The 20,121-nt window shown below is 43.0% G+C and overlaps 1 protein-coding gene across 2 annotated transcripts; it reads right to left on the bottom strand.

Annotated features, from left to right (window-relative positions):
* Positions 1-883: 883 nt before the first annotated feature.
* Positions 884-20,110, bottom strand: LOC110529511 (E3 UFM1-protein ligase 1). 2 transcript variants are annotated; one of them, XM_021611755.3, is made up of 19 exons: positions 19,787-20,110; positions 15,696-15,841; positions 13,383-13,411; positions 13,186-13,283; positions 12,978-13,092; positions 12,448-12,578; positions 12,281-12,339; positions 11,951-12,097; positions 11,639-11,814; positions 10,119-10,298; positions 4,575-4,701; positions 4,127-4,249; positions 3,715-3,835; positions 3,408-3,574; positions 3,168-3,298; positions 2,959-3,039; positions 2,718-2,803; positions 2,415-2,595; positions 884-2,180 (listed from the first exon to the last, which is right to left on the bottom strand). In XM_021611755.3, the coding sequence occupies exons 1-19, from the start codon at positions 19,861-19,863 to the stop codon at positions 1,971-1,973; spliced, it is 2,385 nt and encodes a 794-aa protein (XP_021467430.2). In that variant the 5' UTR covers positions 19,864-20,110; the 3' UTR covers positions 884-1,970. The 2 variants fall into 2 exon arrangements, with proteins under 2 accessions (XP_021467430.2, XP_090098850.1); XM_090242724.1 differs by lacking the exon at positions 15,696-15,841 and having other exon boundaries at positions 19,787-20,090.
* Positions 20,111-20,121: the final 11 nt, after the last annotated feature.

The following is a 20,121-nucleotide window of genomic DNA, read 5'->3' as shown; positions in this document are numbered from 1 at the left end:
TGGCCTGAACGGCAAGCGTCACGTCTGGAGGAAACCAGGCACCATCCCTATGGTGAAGCATGGTGGTGGCAGCATCATGCTGTGTGGACGTTCTTCAGGGGCAGAGACTGGGAGACTAGTCAGGATAGAGGGAAAAATGAAAGGAGAAAAGTACAGAGAGATCCTTGATGAAAACCTGCTCCAGAGCGACTGGGGCGAAGGTTCACCTTCCAACAGGATGACCCTAAGCACACATCCAAGATAACGCAGGAGTGGCTTCGGGACAAGTCTCTGAATGTCCTTGAGGTGCCCAGCCAGAGTCCGGACTTGAACCCGATCGAACATCTCTGGAGAGACCTGAAAATAGCTGTGCAGCGACACTACCCATCCAACCTAACCGAGCTTGAGAGGATATGCAGAGAATGGGAGAAACTCCCAAAATACAGGTGTGCCAAGCTTGTAGCGTCATACCCAAGAAGACTCTGGGCTGTGATCACTGCCAAAGGTGCTTCACCAAAGTCTGAATACTTATGGGTCTGAATATTTATGTAAATGTGATAGTCTTTTTGCTTTGTCATTATGGGGTATTGTTTGTAGAATGATGGCTGTAAACATAAAGTGTCGAAAATGTAAAGGGTCTGAATTCTTTCCGAATACACTGTATGTATTTGTTTTTACTGACAAATAAAAATCAACCAATCCAAACTGTGCCACAGCCAATTGATGAATGGAAAGAGACATCTGTTACAAAACACTAAAAAGTTGAATGACATTCTGAGATTGTTGAGCCAAGCCTTCAATACTGGGTAAGCCTACAAAGGTAGGGATGGATGTATTTTCTGTTTGTTGAGCTTGACAGTCTATTTATTGTGATGTTGTAAATGCAAACCATAATATTAAAGTGCCCAGTCAGTATGCTTTGTTTATTGGTTGTATGGTGCATTGACATTTGTTACATATATTTTATATTATTATAAATATGCCATCAGAATGTAGAACATCTCATTTCCCCCTAGCTGATCATTGTCTGCAGCTGGCTCTGATCGTAGTGTAAATGAAACGGGGAGGGAGAAGGAGCTCGTCTGTGGTGGCCGTGAACCCTCAACTTTCTGGCCCGTAGCCTACGTGGCATGTGCCACACAAGTGGCAAAGTTGATATCCACGTTTATAAACACAGGGTCGCTAGTTATTGTTTTTCATTGTTTGAGGGGGAGGGTCTTCAATTTATTTCATGACACCTTTAGTTGGACTCGCCCCCTCCCCAGTAAATTTAGATCTGTCCCTAATACAAGTTTCATGTGCAGTTGGTCCCCGTGTGTGTTATCAATAGAGGGCGCCAGTGGTCTGTGTATCTTTCATTTCAGTAGAATGAAGAAGATACTGAAGATACAGTAGCCTGGATGAGGCAGTGATTTAAGACTACTATGGATACATATCTAGCTTCTGTGAAATTTGAAGTGACATGAATAAAACAGTTACCACCTCTGAATTATCATGTTGAATATAAACCGAAAAGATACAAACTAAGTTACATTCCAAGAGAGGCTAAGTGTTTTTTAATTCATCCATGAATTATTTATTACATTACTGCACTGAGGACTTAATTGGAATGTTAATTCAAATGATATCCCAAAGGAATTTACTGGAAAATCATTTGAAATAACAGGACCATTCACAACGCTACTACACTAGGTGGGTATCAGATATTTCTTAGTCTAAATGGGTACGACTGTTGAGAAATCACTTTGTAAGACAATTGTGTTTGGCGCAGCTTCTCTACAGAATATCATTATTCTTTTATGATTTTTTTCTAGATCTCTAGATATTCATTGGCTGCTTCATTGGCGAGCAATAAATCCGCAATTGATTGTGGGTAAATCGGTACTAACAGGCTGATCTACAAATAATAATGAGTAGTTAGGTGATTTGTAGATCAGATCAGTCAGCTGGCAGTTTCCAACTGCAACGCAGTCGATGTGGCACAAGCCCATTCACTCTTCAGTCCCAGACGTCTTCTTCTGAGAGAGGACCAGATCCTTTACCTCGCTGGTTAGGGAGACCAGCTCCTTCCGGATGGCCTCTGCCTCGTCCCCCTCCTCTGGGTTCTCTCCCTCCCCCTGCTCCTGCTTTTTCCCCTGGCTCTGGCTCACCAACCTCTTAACCACCAGACCCTGGAAGCCCGTCAGCAGCCTGTGCTGCTCCTGGAACAACCACACCCGTCCAAAAGCTTCAGTATGACGTCATCTTAAAAATTGTGTCAATTGTAAACAGGTCACAATGTAAGTGTTGCAGAAACAGATCACCATAGGTCCCCCATAGAGCTAATCAAAAACATCCCAACATCATAAAAGGCTGCAAATATACACCATTCTAACTATTACTGGTATAATATCACTAGCAATATAAATGAGAACCAAGGAGAAAGGGAGCAGTACCTCAGAGACGCGGCCCACCAGAGTCCCTATGATCTGGGGGACACAGCGTCCGGGGGCGTGCAGCATGCAGTGGGTGCTGGCCTGGAAGAGCAGCACACTGGTCAGGTGGAGAATCAGGGCTGGGTCCTCAGTCTCCTTCAGCTGCTCTATCAAAGCCTGGCGGTGCAGGAACAGGGCCTGTCTATAGGAACCAGAACAACATGCACTGCCCAGTCAGCCAACAATGTTTAGCACCTCAGACAGTGACCCTGGTCCATGATTATAGACAAGATAAATGCTTGGACTTAAATTTGCTCCCTTTACCTTTCTCTTTTCTTGTCTCCCTTCTTCAGCATGAATCCACACACCTCAACTGCCGTTTCAATATTGGTTAAAAAATCTTCAATTGTCTGAAAATAAAAAATAAAATATCAATAGTGTCAGAAAAGCTTTCCATGCATATGATACATATATGAGAGAGCAATCTCAAAGTAATTATCTTTGTTTTATAAGATCTGCAATGATAAGTAGTAAAACCTCCATCAACTGAATGAACATAACTTACCTTTCCATTCAGAGTGTTGTGCACTTTCATAAGATGCCCTTTGGTTTCCACTGGAAACATTCCTAATATCTTCACTCTGACCTAAAGGGAGATATATTGACATGCATTGTGACATTTGGAAATGTGCAGAACATGGATAAAGCCTCACTAAAGTACCCGACCAACAGGATTGAACGGGCTTGGAATGACAAGCTGAGAGGATAGCTAACCTCATTGGTGATAGAGCTGGGATTCTCTGCTGACATCATGAGTTCAGCTGCCATGAAATTCACCAGGATGTTGGTAACGTCTGTGCACACTGTCTTCAGGACGTACTTGGCAATGTGGACCTGGGTCTCATCTGTGGACTCAAATAATGATGGATCAGTTGATGTTTATGCTGCATTACTAGGTTTTTCATTCAATGAGGATTACCTGTACTTCTGTAGGAGTTAAATAAAGCGGTTTACCAGAGAAGAGCTTGGTCCCTTTCTCAAAGAGCCTGATGTTGTTGTACAGGTTGGAGAGCTCCTCCTGGAAGTCTTTCACACTTCTCTTCTTTGTCACCCCAGTCGTGGAGCTAGTGGAAGACATGAACACAGTCCGAACCACCTCCTGGTAGGTCTTAGTCAAAGGCCTGCAGGCAGAGCAAGACTCTTGCATGTTAAAACTGGCGCACTGATGCACAGTATTTATTTTGTGTGTTGAGTAAAGGGGTTAAAACATTGTGCTTGAAAGTGATTGTGACTGATTGTTGAGTGTGACAGGAATCCCTACCTTACTAAATGCTCCGCCAACTCAGAGAGGATTTCTTCGGGGCAGTCACACACTCTCTCTTCTAGGACAGCAGTGATCTCCTCCAGGGCCATGAAGGGGACTTCAGTCTGTTTGTTACGATCTGCAAAAGAGTGAAACAAAAATATAATTGGCCTTAATGGGGGTACTACAGTTACCTTGGTCTTACACTAACAGGCTTAATCACCCAGGGGAGCAATCTCCTCCAACACAACTGTTAAGATCTCATTACAGAGGACTACCTCACTGAACAAATAATGTAATACTGTACATTAATTGACATAGGGTTTAATTGTGTACACCCACAATAACTTCAGCATGTGATCCAAATGGGAGCAGTGCTACATAGTGAATTCACTGTGGAACCCAGGCAACATAATGACTGTAGTCTTACTTTGTGGGATGACTGCTGTCTCCTCGTCACTGTCATCGTCCCTCCTGCCCTTCTTCTTGGTTTTGCGTATCCTGACCTCTCTGGCATTGCATCCTCCACCACCTCCTTTACTGCCACTGCCCTCTAGGAATCAAAACAATATCAGTCAAACAATTAATTAACACTCTCTGCAGGGTCTGCAGAAAGCAGATGTTTCAGGTTTTCAGGGATGCAGTATTTTTAACCTAACTTCCGTTTTTCAGGAAAAACGGATGTGGGGTCTCCACTCAGGCGTCTTTTTACACCTGCTACTTTAGGTTAATTAATGAATAACGGGGAATTGACCAGGAGTCAAATCTCTCCAACTACCCAGCAGAAAATACCTGGGCTTAGAAGAGTTTATCATGTCTAGTTGATAACCTAACAAACATTTTCTAGAGGGATTAGAATGAGGCCTGGCCTGTACTACCTGTAGTCTTTTTCCTCCTCTCCGCCTCCCTCTTCTCCTTTTTGGAGGGGGCTGTATTTTCTGTCATCATAGCACCTTGCTTGAGATCATCTTCAGTTATCAGGAAAACAGGGTTGTTCTTGGCTTCCTGAAAGGGAACAGCATGGAATTGATGAAGTGGAAAGGAGACACTTCGCTGACTTTATTGTCGCCATGGGAAAGTTTTGTTACAGTGTCATGTCCACGTTTAAAGTGGTGTTTAAATACAAACCAAATTGACAAAACTTTCACAACAGTTATATACCAATAAAAAGAGACTAGCCTGCTGGCCTTACTGGGTCGAAAGGAACATTAGCTCGAGCTATTTAGAAGGGATATGGCACAAATTATTGTCTAGTTCTGTTTTTCATGCCGTGGGGTAGGCCTGGCGGTATACCGTATTTAATGATATACCGGTATAGATGCAGGGACCGGTTTGGGTTTTTACTTTAACTTCTATACCGGTATTTGAATGTTTGGTTTGTTAAATGTGATGCCATGTGTAATATCAATTTGTATAGTTTACTTTGCTACTTGAGTCGTCTCTCTCCGCTCTTTCTCTCCTTGCCACTTTCCACAGACCTAGCCAGGCCCCCTGTCACTCAAGGAGCGCATTTGATGTTCCTCAACCATGAGACATTTGCTTCAGTCTGCATGGTCAATGCAGCACATGCAACAATGTTCATGACAACAATGCTGTTTTCACTCTGCTTCTTAATATAAATCCACTTGCGTTCTATAATGACACTATTGGTTTGTGTTTCTTAAATCAGCAAACAGCTAGTTTGTCTTTTCTTAGCAAGTTGCCCTAAATCTTGTGAGACGCTAATTGTTAGCCGCTAATGCTAGTAGCTAGCTAATAAATGTACTGAGTAAGAGCGAGCGTAATTAGCTATACAGCCTGATAATACCAGTGATGGTGTAGACCTAAATCAGCATGTTGTTTGTGCAACAGTATAATCTAAATCAAAGAGGAATATGCAAAGCAAGAATATGTTAGCTACATGAAGTAGCTAAGAAAAAACATGCGATGTAGCCAAAGCTTATAGGGTCCCCTAGGAAACACTTATCAACACTTTAGTTCCTACCCTGACACAATTACTCCTCCCTGGCATTTTAATTTGTTGTCATCTCAAACACTGTATTGAAAGTGCCCACTATTATATTATCACTATAGAATTAGAATAGTCATTCTATTTCCATGATTCCAGTTTCTCTAATTAGCAAGTCAAATCATAATTGCAACATTAGGTTAAAAATAAGTCCTAGATTATTTGCCCATATCGTGCAGCCCTACGTGTGGAAATTCTCTCAATTGAGCAGTGGTAAGTAAAAATACTTTAAAGTACAATTTAAGTCATTTTTTGTGGGTTTCTGTGCTTTACTTTACTATTTTTGACAACTTTAACTTCACTATATTCCTAAAGAAAATACTGTACTTTTTACTCCATATATTTTCCCTGACACCTAAAAGTATATTTTGAATGCTTAGCAGAACAGGAAAATAGTCCAATTCACACACTTGTCCAGAGAACATCCCTGGTCATCTACTACCTCTGATCTGGAGGACTCACTAAACACAAATGTGTTGTTTGTAAATGATGTCTGAGTGTTGGAGTGTGCACCTGGCTATCCATAATCTTTTTTTTGTTTTAATAAGAAAAGGGAGACATTTGGTTTGCTTAATATAAGGAACTTGAAATTATTTATTATTTTGATACTTAAGTACATTTGATCAATTACATGTACTTTGATACTTAAGTATATTTAAAAACAAATACTTTTAGACTTTTACTCATGTGGAATTTTTACTAGGCGACTTGAACTTGAGTAATTTTCTATTACCATTTCTTTATGACAATTGGGTACTTTTTCCACCACTGCAACTGAGTACAGGAAATGCAGAAATGATAAAATTGCTGAAATTTGTTTTGGTTGAAGTTGAATTGAACAGTATAAAACAGTCAGAATGGAGAGAATCATTGAAATCACTTAGAATGTATGTGTTGCCACCCTAGGATCTGTCACTACTAGCAAATGTACAACTTTTATTATTCAAAAACTAAAAATACCGTCAAACCGTCCAATTCAAAAAAAAAATATTGTGATATAATATTTTGCCCACATCGCCCAGCCCTAACGTGGTGCCCTATACCTGCACCCAGAAGGGAGTAGTTCAAAGACAGAGCTATACACGGAGCGTACAACTCATTAAGAACACCGTCCTAATATTGAGTTGCACCTCCACCACCTTTTACCATCAGAACAACCTCAATTCGTCAGGGCATGGACTCCATAAGGTGTCGAAAGCATTCCACAGGGATGCTGGCCCATGTTGACCCCATTGCTTCCCACAGTTGGGTCAAGTTGGATGTCCTTTGGGTGGTGGACCATTATTGATACACACAGGTAACTGTTAAGCGTGAAAAACCCAGAAGTGTCGCAGGTCTTGAAACAAACCAGTGCACCTGGCACATACTACACTGCTCAAAAAAATAAAGGGAACACTAAAATAACACATCCTAGATCTGAATGAATGAAATATTCTTATTAAATACTCTTTTCTTTACATAGTTGAATGTGCTGACAACAAAATCACACAAAAATGATCAATGGAAATCCAATTTATCAACCCATGGAGGTCTGGATTTGGAGTCACACTCAAAATTAGTGGAAAACCACACTACAGGCTGATCCAACTTTGATGTAATGTCCTTAAAACAAGTCAAAATGAGGCACAGTAGTGTGTGTGGCCTCCACGTGCCTGTATGACCTCCCTACAACGCCTGGGCATGCTCCTGATGAGGTGGCGGATGGTCTCCTGAGGGATCTCCTCCCAGACCTGGACTAAAGCATCCGCCAACTCCTGGACAGTCTGTGGTGCAACGTGGTGTTGGTGGATGGAGCGAGACATGATATCCCAGATCTGCTCAATTGGATTCAGGTCTGGGGAAAGGGAGGCCAGTCCATAGCATCAATGCCTTCCTCTTGCATGAACTGCTGACACACTCCAGCCACATGAGGTCTAGCATTGTCTTGCATTAGGAGGAATCCAGGGCCAACCGCACCAGCATACGGTCTCACAAGGGGTCTGAGGATCTCATCTCGGTACCTAATGGCAGTCAGGCTACCTCTGGCGAGCACATGGAGGGCTGTGCGGCCCCCCAAAGAAATGCCACCCCACACCATGACTGACACACCGCCAAACCGGTCATGTTGGAGGATGTTGCAGGCAGCAGAACGTTCTCCACGTTGTCTCCAGACTCTGTCACGTGCTCAGTGTGAACCTGCTTTCATCTGTGAAGAGCACAGGGCGCCAGAGGTGAATTTGCCAATCTTGGTGTTCTCTGGCAAATGCCAAACGTCCTGCACGGTGTTGGGCTGTAAGCACAATCCCCACCTTTGGATGTCAGGCCCTACCACCCTCATGGAGTCTGTTTCTGACCGTTTGAGCAGACATATGCACATTTGTGGCCTGCTGGAGGTCATTTTGCAGGGCTCTGGCAGTGTTCCTCCTGCTCCTCCTTGCACAAAGGCGGAGGTAGCAGTCCTGCTGCTGGGTTGTTGCCCTCCTACGGCCTCCTCCACGTCTCTTGATGTACTGGCCTGTCTCCTGGTAGCGCCTCCATGTTCTGGATACTACGCTGACAGACACAGCAAACCTTCTTGCCACAGCTCGCATTGATGTCGCATCCTGGATAAGCTGCTCTACCTGAGCCACTTGTGTGGGTTGTAGACTCCGTCTCATGCTACCACTAGAGTGAAAGCACCGCCTCTAGAACCACTCCTTTATTGGGGGTGTCTTGCTAATTGCCTATAATTTCCACTTGTTGTCTATTCCATTTGCACAACAGCATGTGAAATGTATTGTCAATCAGTGTTGCTTCCTAAGTAGACAGTTTGATTTCACAGAAGTGTGATTGACTTGGAGTTGCATTGTGTTGTTTAAGTGTTCCCTTTATTTTTTTGTTCAAAGGCAATTCAATATTTTGTCTTGCCCATTCACCCTCTGAATGGCACACACACACAATCCATGTCTCAAGGCTTAAAAATCCCTCTTTATCCTGTCTCCTCCCCTTCATCTACACTGATTGAAGTGGATTTAACAGGTGACATATATAAGGTATACAGTGCCTTGCGAAAGTATTCGGCCCCCTTGAATTTTGCGACCTTTTGCCACATTTCAGGCTTCAAACATAAAGATATAAAACTGTATTTTTTTGTGAAGAATCAACAACAAGTGGGACCCAATCATGAAGTGGAACGACATTTATTGGATATTTCAAACTTTTTTAACAAATCAAAAACTGAAAAATTGGGCGTGCAGAATTATTCAGCCCCCTTAAGTTAATACTTTGTAGCGCCACCTTTTGCTGCGATTACAGCTGTAAGTCGCTTGGGGTATGTCTCTATCAGTTTTGCACATTGAGAGACTGACATTTTTTCCCATTCCTCCTTGCAAAACAGCTCGAGCTCAGTGAGGTTGGATGGAGAGCATTTGTGAACAGCAGTTTTCAGTTCTTTCCACAGATTCTCGATTGGATTCAGGTCTGGACTTTGACTTGGCCATTCTAACACCTGGATATGTTTATTTTTGAACCATTCCATTGTAGATTTTGCTTTATGTTTTGGATCATTGTTTTGTTGGAAGACAACTCTCCGTCCCAGTCTCAGGTCTTTTGCAGACTCCATCAGGTTTTCTTCCAGAATGGTCCTGTATTTGGCTCCATCCATCTTCCCATCAATTTTAACCATCTTCCCTGTCCCTTCCCTGATCAGTCTTCTCCTTGTATGAGCTGAAAGTTTAGAGGGACGGCCAGGTCTTGGTAGATTTGCAGTGGTCTGATACTCCTTCCATTTCAATATTATCGCTTGCACAGTGCTCCTTGGGATGTTTAAAGCTTGGGAAATATTTTTGTATTCAAATCCGGCTTTAAACTTCTTCACAACAGTATCTCGGACCTGCCTGGTGTGTTCCTTGTTCTTCATGATGCTCTCTGCGCTTTTAACGGACCTCTGAGACTATCACAGTGCAGGTGCATTTATACGGAGACTTCATTACACACAGGTGGATTGTATTTATCATCATTAGTCATTTAGGTCAACATTGGATCATTCAGAGATCCTCACTGAACTTCTGGAGAGAGTTTGCTGCACTGAAAGTAAAGGGGCTGAATACTTTTGCACGCCCAATTTTTCCGTTTTTGATTTGTTAAAAAAGTTTGAAATATCCAATAAATGTCATTCCACTTCATGATTGTGTCCCACTTGTTGTTGATTCTTCACAAAAAAAATACAATTTTATATCTTTATGTTTGAAGCCTGAAATGTGGCAAAAGGTCGCAAAGTTCAAGGGGGCCGAATACTTTCGCAAGGCACTGTATATGGTATAAGGTACAATAGCTTTTACATGGATTCACCTTGTCAGTCTCATGGAAAAAGCAGGTGTTCTTAATGAGTGTATCTCCATCTCAAAAGACAATGACAATCTGCCCATCAGGTAACTTCATGACAGGTGTGATATACCTTCTGAGCTTTATGCTGCATGGTTTCCTCAAAGAGACAGAGACAGTTGCTGATGAACTTCTCGCTGATCACCACGGTGTCTCCCAGGACCCTGGCAGTCGACAGCACGTTGGTCGTTCTCATGGCCTCGTTGATTATGATGCCAACGTCCTCCATGGACAGACAGCTGGGCAGAATGGGCTACATGTCAAAAGCAGGGGGAGCACATGTGACACTGTAAGTTACTCAAGAAAATGAGATTATTTTATATAGTGCATTCAGAAAGTATTCAGACCCCTTGACTTTTTCCACAATTTGTTACGTTACAGCCTTATTCTAAAATGTATTACCCCATAATGACAAAGCAAAAACAGGGTTTTTAGAATAATAAAAAAACAGAAAACATAAATATCACATTTACATAAGTATTTAGACCCTTTACTCAGTACTTTGTTGAAGCACCTTTGGCAGCGATTACAGCCTCGAGTCTTCTTGGGTATGATGCTACAAGCTTGGCACACCTGTATTTGGGGAGTTTCTCACATTGTCCCGAAGCCACTCCTGCGTTATCTTGGCTGTGTGCTTAGGGTCATCCTGTTGGAAGGTGAACCTTCGCCCCAGAGCAGGTTTTCATCAAGGATCTCTCTGTACTTTGCTCTGTTCATCTTTCCCTCGATCAAGACTAATCTCTCAGTCTCTGCCGCTGAAAAACGTCCCCACAGCATGATGCTGTCACCACCATGCTTCACCGTAGGGATGGTTCCTGGTTTCCTCCAGACGTGACGCTTGGCATTCAGGCCAAAGAGTTCAATCTTGGGTTCATCAGACCAGAGAATGTTGTTTCTCATAGTCTGAGAGTCCTTTAGGTGCTTTTTGTCAAACTCCAAGCAGGCTGTTATGTGCCTTTTACTGAGCAGTGGCTTCCATCTGGCCACCCTACCATAAAGGCCTGATTGGTGGAGTGCTGCAGAGATGGTTGTCCTTCTGGAATGTTCTCATCTCCACAGAGGAACTCTGGAGCTCTTTCAGAGTGACCATCGGGTTCTTGGTCACCTGCCTGACCAAGGCCCTTCTCCCCCGATTGTTCAGTTTGGCCGGGCGGCCAGCTCTAGGAAGTCTTGGTGGTTCCAAACTTAAGAATGACGGAGGCCACTGTGTTCTTTGGGACCTTCAACGCTGCAGAAATGTTTTGGTACCCTTCCCCAGATCTGTTTCTCGACACAATCCTGTCTCGGAGCTCTACTGACAATTCCTTCAACATATTTCAGTTGTATTTATTTATATAAATTGGCAAAAATGTTTTTGCTTTGTCATTATGGGGTAGTGTGTGTAGATTGAGGAGGGAAAAAAACGTTTTAATACATTTTAGAATAAGGATGTAAAAAAACAATGTGGAAAAAGTCAAGGGGTCTGAATACTTTCCGAAGGCACTGTATATTTTAAATGTGCCAAGTTAGTTACTGAGCAAAATCAACAAATTATGCTAAAAATAATTTTTGTGATTTGGCAGAGAACGATTGATAAAGCAGGTTGGCATGGACCTGCACATCGGCCCATGTGGCAGAGTTGACAGCCTCCTCCACAGAAGCCTCCACCTGGTCTACCAGGGCCTGGCCTACACAGGCTGCCCTGAGAAACAGCAGCTTGCTGGACTTGAAACGTTTCTTGATGTAGCTCACTGGGTCAGGGATGCCAAGTCTGATCAAAGAATCAAACTCTGTGTGGAGGGAACAGAGGACATATGAGGGTACAAAATCAGGTTTTAGGCAGATTTCCAGTATGGAAATTATGAAAAAGAAATATTGCAACCAATAAGCTTAGGATATCCGCTAAATAATCAAAGGTGGGAGTACCTAAATAGCCATTCTGCTTGAGGAAGGAGTCCACCCAGGCATTCTGTGTTCTGGAGTAGATGTCAGGGATGTAGACAGCTTTGTCCTGCCGGCCCCCCACCACAGTGCCTTTCAGACGGCCAGTATTCACCAGCTCCTCCAAAACAGCTGAGAACCAAAAGTTAGCTGAACAATAGCATGACATACAACTGCATTTGATTTATTAGGCGTACTCTAAACATTGTTTGTACAGAACACACAGATAAAATTATTATACACCCAAAACACAGTACAGTACTGACAATTCAGCTAGGTCTGAATTTTAAAACAACAGAAGGAACAGCTACTTACAGTAGAGAAGATGTTCCTGAAAACCATAGACGCCAATCACACTGCCAACTGGTGTTGGCCTACAAAAGGAACTCAAAGGAATTAAGTATTAGGAGCAGGGCGGGGGAAAAAACGAAGATCGTGTTGGTTAAAAAAGCAAGACAGATAGGGATTGGTATGGAACATACCGAGTCACCGCACTGAAAAGCCCACGGATGCGAGCTCCATGGCGAGAGACAAATGCAGGGGTAAATAAGACTCCCCTGTTGTACTCATCCATCTGGCCTTGGATGACTTTCCCAAGGCGCTTCGACAGCTCCTACGAGACACAGCATAGCACACAATCAGACAAAGTGGTTAACATTTCAGATAACTGTGTGTACAGGTCCATACATGCACCTCAAGCTGAAACTCAAGCTACCGACAAAGCGCACAGATACTTAACTTTCAAAAGACTATTGATATCAAAGTATAAACATGATAAAAAAACAGATATTTTCTATAAGCATCACCTCAAATATAGAAGAGGTGATGGTATTGACAAGGAGACAGAGGTGGCTCTAGACTCACGGTTAGTGCTATCCGGTATCCTTGGGACGTCCCTACCCTAAACACTAACCCTTACCTTAAGCATTTTGAATTTCAAGTTAAATGGGGTGAAGTCAGAGTTGGGGCATCCCAAGGACCACGTTTAGAGTTTTTTCCCCCCTTGCCTCACCTCAGTCAGGAAGTCCCCTGGAAGGTCATAGTTTTTACATAGTTCTGGGATGTTCACAAAGCCTGCCTCTTGTAGTTTATCATTCACCTCCTCAGAAACTCGATTCAGGTAGTTTCTAGAAGACAGGGGGAATTCAGAACAAATATAATAGCCCAGTAGCTGACAGTACTACAATGAAACAATGTGTTGTGTGAAACATCCTACTCACTCATCGATAAGCTGCCCCAGCACCAGTTGAACGCTTTTATCAGATCTTGCAATGTCATTTGCTCTGGCCTCAACATGAACCCAATCAACGTTGATATCCTGTAAACAATAATAAAAAAACATTATTGTCAGAAACACTTAACTACAGTGCTTACAAACTAGGAAGAGGAATTAGTAGTACTGCAGAGTGACACACACCTTCTGTAGGTCCACAATGTTGACCCGACCTTTGGAAAGCAGAAACAAGATTTCTTAAATCTATGTCACCATAATAGTATTATATATACAGTTGAAGTTGGAAGTTTACATACACTTAGGTTGGAGTCATTAAAACTCGTTTTTCCACCACTCCACACATTTCTTGACAACAAACTATAGTTTTGGCAAGTCGGTTAAGACATCAACTTTGTGCATGACAAATAATTTTTCCAACAATTGTATAGAGACATATTATTTCACTTACAATTCACTGTATCACAATTCCAGTGGGTCAGAAGTCTACATACATTAAGTTGACTGTGCCTTTAAACAGCTTGGAAAAATCCAGAAAATTATGTCATGGCTTTAGAAGCTTCTGATACTCAAATTGACATAATTTGAGTCAATTGGAGGTGTACCTGTGGACGTATTTCAAGGCCGACCTTCAAACTCAGTGCCTCTTTGCTTGACATCATTGGAAAATCAAAAGAAATTGGCCAAGACCTCAGAAAAACATTTGTAGATCTCCAGTCTGGTTCATCCTTGGGAGCAATTTCCAAATGCCTGAAGGTACCACGTTCATCTGGTCAAACAATTGTACGAAAGTATAAACACCATGGGACCACGCAGCCGTCATACCGCTCAGGAAGGAGACGCATTCTGTCTCCTAGAGATGAACGTACTTTGGTGCGAAAAGTGTAAATCAATCTCAGAACAACAGCAAAGGACCTTGTGAAGATGCTGGAGGAAACAGATACAAAGGAATCTATATCCACAGTAAAACGAGTCCTATATCGACATAACCTGAAAGGCCGCTTAGCAAGGAAGAAGCCACTGCTCCAAAACCGCCATAAAAAAGCCAGACTACGGTTTGTAACTGCACATGGGGACAAAGATCAAACTTTTTGGAGAAATGTCCTCTGGTCTGATGAAACACAAATGTAACTGTTTGGCCATAATGACCATTGTTATGTTTGAAGGAAAAAGGGGAAGGCTTGCAAGTCAAAAAAACACCATCCCAACCATGAAGCACGGGGTGGCAGCATCATGTTGTGGGGGTGCTTTGCTGCAGGAGGGACTGGTGCACTTCACAAACTAGATGGTATCACGAGGAAGGAAAATTGTGTGGATATATTGAAGCAACATCTCAAGACATCAGTCAGGAAGTTAAAGCTTGGTCGCAAATGGGTCTTCCAAATCGACAAGGACCACAAGCATACTTCCAAAGTTGTGGCAAAATGGCTTAAGGACAACAAAGTCAAGGTATTGGAGTGGCCATCACAAAGCCCTGACCTCAATCCTATAGACAATTTGTGGCAGAACTCAAAAAGCTGTGCGAGCAAGGAGGCCTACAAACCTGACTGAGTTACACCAGCTCTGTCAGGAGGAACGGGCCAAAATTCACCCAACTTATTGCGGGAAGCTTGTGGAAGGCTACCCAAAACGTTTGACCCAAGTTAAACATTTTAAAAGGCAATGTTACCAAATATTCATTGAGTGTATGTAAACTTCTGACCCACTGAGAATGTGATGAAAGAAATAAAAGCTGAAATAAATAATACTCTCTAACATAATTCTGACATTTCACATTCTTAAAATAATGTGGTGATCCTACCTGACCTAATACAGGGAATTGTTAATAGGATTAAATGTCAGGAATTGTGAAAAACTGAGCTTAAATGTATTTGGCTAAGGTATATGTAAGGTGTATGTAGACTTCAACTGTGTGTGTGTGTGTGTGTGTATATATATATATATATATATATATTTTTTTTTTTTTTTTTTTTTTTACTTTAAACTAGGCAAGTCAGTTAAGAACAAATTCTTATTTACAATGACGGCCTACACCGGCCAAACCCAAACGATGCTGGGCCAATTGTGCGCCGCCCTATATGGCTCCCAATTACGTCCGGTTGTGATACAGGCTGGAATCGAACCAGGGTGTCTGTAGTGACGCCTCTAGCACTGAGATGCAGTGCCTTAAACCGCTGCGCCACTTGGGAGCCATGTAGGCCATTTAGCAGGCGCTTTTATCCAAAGCGACTTAGTCATGCGTGCGTATATTTTACATAAGGGTTGTCCTGGGAAATGAAACTACTACCCCGGCATGGCAAGCACCAAGCTCTACCAACTAACTGAACTACAGAGGATGGTCTTTTACATAACCTTTTGTCCATGTCAATAAATGTATATGTATGTGTATGTTAAACCTTGAACATCTACGCAACCATGATCTGAGATGAATGAGTGCAACACTTTTTTCCTTTACGACAAAGGTATTGGAATCAGAAGAAGATTGCCTAGCCAACTAACCTCCATGGACGTAGAGCTCATCCCGTATCTCTCTACTGATTTGGGATGGGGTTATGTACTCTTTGCCATCAAGTGTGTGTACCACATCCAACTTTTTCTCTTCAACCAGCTTGGCAACGATTTCAATGCAGTTCCTCTCGGACAACCTGGGAAGGATTTACAGTAGAAGAGGTATTTAGACACAAAGATCCTAGAATTTAATTCTATATGAAATTCTATGCATTCCCCACAGTGGCCTTCAGAATGTATCCAAACCACGGACTACAGGCAGTATCCCTACTGGGCTAGAGATACCTCTTACAAGGAACGGGTAACGGACATGGATGCATACAACAAAGCCCACTACGACCTCCGACGAGACATCAAACATGGAAAAGGACAATACAGGAGGAAGGTGGAATCCTATTACACTGGCTCCGACTCCTGTTTTATTTGGCAGGGGTTGCAGACGATAACAGATTACACAGGGAAACCCAGCCATGAGTTGCCCAGCGATGCAGAACTCCCAAACAAGCTAAATGCCTTTTATGCTTGCGTTTCCGGATGACTGTGATCTCGCTCTCCGTGGCCGATGTGAGCAACCGTTTAAACAGGTTAACAATCACAAAGTGGAATACCTGCATGTGCAGACCAGCTGGCAAGTGTAAAATATATTTTCAATCTCTCCTTGTCCCAGTCTGTAATCCCAACATGTTTCAAGGTCATCACCATTGTCTCTGTTCCCAAGTGCACCAAGGTAACCTGCCTAAATGACTACCCAGCCCTGTAGGACTCACATCTTTAATTATGAAGTACTTTGAAAGGCTGGTCATGACACATCAACACCATCATCCATGACACCCTAGACCCACACCAATTCGCATTCCGCCCCAACAGATCCACAGATGACGCAATCTCAATTGCACTTCACACTGCCCCCTCCCACCTGGACAAGAGGATAAATAACTATGTGAGAATGCTGTTCATAGACTACAGCTCAGCATTCAACACCATAGTCCCCTCCAAGCTCATCACCAAGCTAGAGACCCTGGGACTGAACCCCTTCCTCTGCAGCTGGATCCTGGACTTCCTGATGGGCCGACCCCAGGTGGTGAGAGTAGGCAACAACACCTCAGCCACACTGAACCTCAACATGGGGCCTCCTTTGGGGTGTGTGCTTAGTTCCCTCCTGTACTCACTATAGTGGATTGGATCGAGAGGGCTGTAATGGAGCGGCTCGATAGCTTAAAGTTCCTTGGCATCCACATAACTAAGGACTTACCATGGTCCACACAATCGTGAAGAGGGCATGGCAGCGCCTCTTCCCACACAGGAAGCTGCAAAGATTTGGCATGGGCCCTCAGATCTCAAAAAGTTCTACTGCTGCACCATCGAGAGAGCATCTTGACTGGCTGCATCACCACTTGGTATGGCAAATGCACCACCCTCGACCAAAGCGCTAGAAAGAGTGCTGCGGACATCCCAGTACATCATTTGGGCCAAGCTACCTGCCATCCAAGACCTCAAGATCAGGCAGTGTCAGAGAAAGGCCCCAAAAATTGCCAAAAACTTCAGCCAGTCAAGCCATAGACTATTCACTCTGCTACCATCTGGCAAACGGTACCGGAGCGTTAGCTCTGGGACAAACAGGCTGAGACAGCTTCTACCCCCAATGCATTAGACTGCTAAAAAAAGTCAATTAATGGTACCTGAACTATCTGCACAAATGACCTTATCTTGTACTGTATTTTGTTACAGCTTTATTCTAAAATGGATTACATACCCCCTTCCCCCCTCAATCTACACACAATACCCCATAATTAAAAGCAAAAAAAATGTTTAGACATTTTTGCAATAAAAATAAAATGAAAATACATTTATATAAGTATTCAGATCCTTTACTCAGTACTTTGCTGAAGCACCTTTGGCAACGATTACAACCTTGAGTCTTCTTGAGTATGATGCTCCAAGCTTGGCACACCTGTATTTGGGGAGTTTCTCACATTCTTCTCTGCAGATCTTCTCAAACTCTGTCAGGTTGGATGGGGAGAGCCACTGCACAGCTATTGTCAGGTCTCCAGAGATGTTCGATCGGGTCCGGGCTCTGGCTGGGCCACTCAAGTAGATTGAGACTTGTCCCGAAGCCACTACTGCTCTGTCTTGGCTGTGTACTTAGGGTCATTGTCCTGTTGGAAGGTGAACCTTCGCCCCAGTCTGAGTTCCAGACGCTCTGGAGTAGGTTTTCATCAAGGATCTCTGTCCTTTGCTCCATTCATCTTCCCCTCGATCAAGACTAGTCTCCCAGTCCCTGCTGCTAAAAAACATCCCTACAGCATGATGCTGCCACCACCATGCTTCACCGTAGGGATGATGCCTGGTTTCCTCCAGACATGATGCTTGGCATTCAGCCCAATGAGTTCAATCTTGGTTTCATCAGACCAGATAATATTGTTTCTCATGGTCTGAGAGTCCTTTAGGTGCCTTTTAGCAAACTCCAAGCGGGCTATTATATGCATTTTACTGAGGAGTGGCTTTCATCTGGCCACTCTACTATAAAAGCCTGATTGGTAGAGCGCTGCAGAGATGGTTGTCCTATTTCAGTTGAAGGCATTCAGCTGTACAACTGACTAGGTATCCCCCTTTCCATTTCTGCGAGGTCCTCCCATCTCCACAGAGCAACTCTGGAGCTCTGTCAGAGTGACCATCGGGTTCTTGTTCACCTCCCTGACCAAGGCCCTTCTCCCCTGGTTGCTCAGTTCGGCCAGGTGGACAGCTCTACAAAAAGTATTGTGGTTCCAAACTTCTTCCATTTACGAATGATGGAAGCCACTGTATTCTTAGGGACCTTCAATGCTGCAGAACTGTTTTGGTACCCTTCCCCAGATCTGTGCCTTGAGACACAATCCTGTCTCAGAGCTCAATGGACAATTCCTTCGACCTCATGGCTTGGCTTTTGCTCTGACATGTCAACTACCTTATAGACTGGTGTGTGCCTTTCCAAATCATGCCCAATCAATTGAATTTACCACAGGTGGATCTCAAGGCTGATCAATGGAAACGGGATAAACCTAAGCTCAATTTCGAGTCTCATAGCAAAGGGTCTGAATACTTATGTACACTTCCATTCAAAAGATTGGGGTCACTTAGAAATGTCCTTGTTTTTAGAAGATTTTGTCCATTACAATAACATCAAATTTATCAGAAATACAATGTAGACATTGTTAATGTTGTGAATGACTATTGTAGCTGGAAACGGCAGATTTTAGACTAGTTGAGTATCTGGAGCATCAGCATTTGTGGGTCTGATTACAGGCTCAAAATGGCCAGAAACAAAGTACTTTCTTCTGAAAATCGTCAGTCTATTCTCGTTCTGAGAAATGAAGGATATTCCATGCGAGGCTGTGTACTACTCCCTTCACAGAACAGCGCAAAATGGCTCTAAACAGAATAGAAAGAGGAGTGGGAGTCCCTGAGGCACAACTGAGCAAGAGGACTAGTACATTAGTGTCTACATCATACCTAGTAACTGCAAATTGATATCGTACTAGTACTTCCTGTAAAGTTCCATTCTTGTGTATTTTATTCCTCGTGTTACTATTTTATTTGTAACTTTGCATCGTCGTGAAGGACTTGTATGCAAGCATTTCACGGTAAAGTCTACACCAGCTGTATTCGGTGCATGTGACAAATAACGTTACTATCTCAAATGGGTAGATTTAGCAACTGTTCCCTATAGAAGGCCAGGGGTTCTGTTAACATTACCTAACAGACTCTAGTTGACAGTTAGATAATACAATATTAGTCCCGCTAAAAACGTATGCAGGAAGCCCATAGGCACAGTTTATTTTTTAAGTATGTTGTATTTGTTATACAACAAAAAAAAATACCAGCTAACGTTAGCTGTCCTGCTGGTTCAGCCCACCACACGTTAGCTCAAGTTAGCCAACTCGGACTGTAACGGTAATTCTATGACTGCCCAGACATAAACAGTCAACAAGTCAGTTATCTAGCTAGCTAATTTACTAGTTACATCTGACTATAAAGTTCAGAGAAGCTAGCTAACGACTCGAGTATCGTTAGCTATTTTGGAATAGCCAGCTGGCTTTCGCTACCTCTGCACTGTGTCAGCAAACTGTGCTCTCTGGAAATCCGCTGCCAGACGTCTGATTTCTTCCCAGGCGGCTGCCATCGTATTGGTGGGTTTCTAAAACGATTCCACTACAGGTTTGCATGAGCGATAATCTTCAACTCTATGGCTATATTTCTTGCTACTAGCTAAACCATGTTGTGCAAAGTACAATAACGTTAGCTAGTAGTGATTCACAAATTCACACGTCAACATAACAGCAACGTAATACGGAAAGCCCGAGAGTCCAAAAAGCACCATCATTTTGCCCACCCAATTTTTCCGTAACCTCGCGTCCGTCCTCGCGTGTGACGTCACATA

The sequence above is a fragment of the Oncorhynchus mykiss genome, chromosome 8, assembly GCF_057628025.1.
Source record: "Oncorhynchus mykiss isolate SJ-2025 chromosome 8, ASM5762802v1, whole genome shotgun sequence".
Taxonomy (NCBI): Eukaryota; Metazoa; Chordata; class Actinopteri; order Salmoniformes; family Salmonidae; genus Oncorhynchus; species Oncorhynchus mykiss.
The sequence above is the reverse complement of the archived record's forward strand: the minus strand, read 5'-3'. Positions and strand labels throughout refer to the sequence as shown.

What these genes read in the sequence shown, in the direction of transcription:
- LOC110529511 (XM_021611755.3), bottom strand. Translation starts at nt 19,863, where the DNA reads ATGGCAGCCGCCTGGGAAGAAATCAGACGTCTGGCAGCGGATTTCCAG. An exon ending in TCAGGAACATCTTCTCTACT is followed by an intron (nt 12,098 to 12,280) that starts GTAAGTAGCTGT and finishes TTTGGTTCTCAG; the next exon opens with CTGTTTTGGAGGAGCTGGTG. An exon ending in AGGGACCAAGCTCTTCTCTG is followed by an intron (nt 3,299 to 3,407) that starts GTAAACCGCTTT and finishes TTGAGTCCACAG; the next exon opens with ATGAGACCCAGGTCCACATT.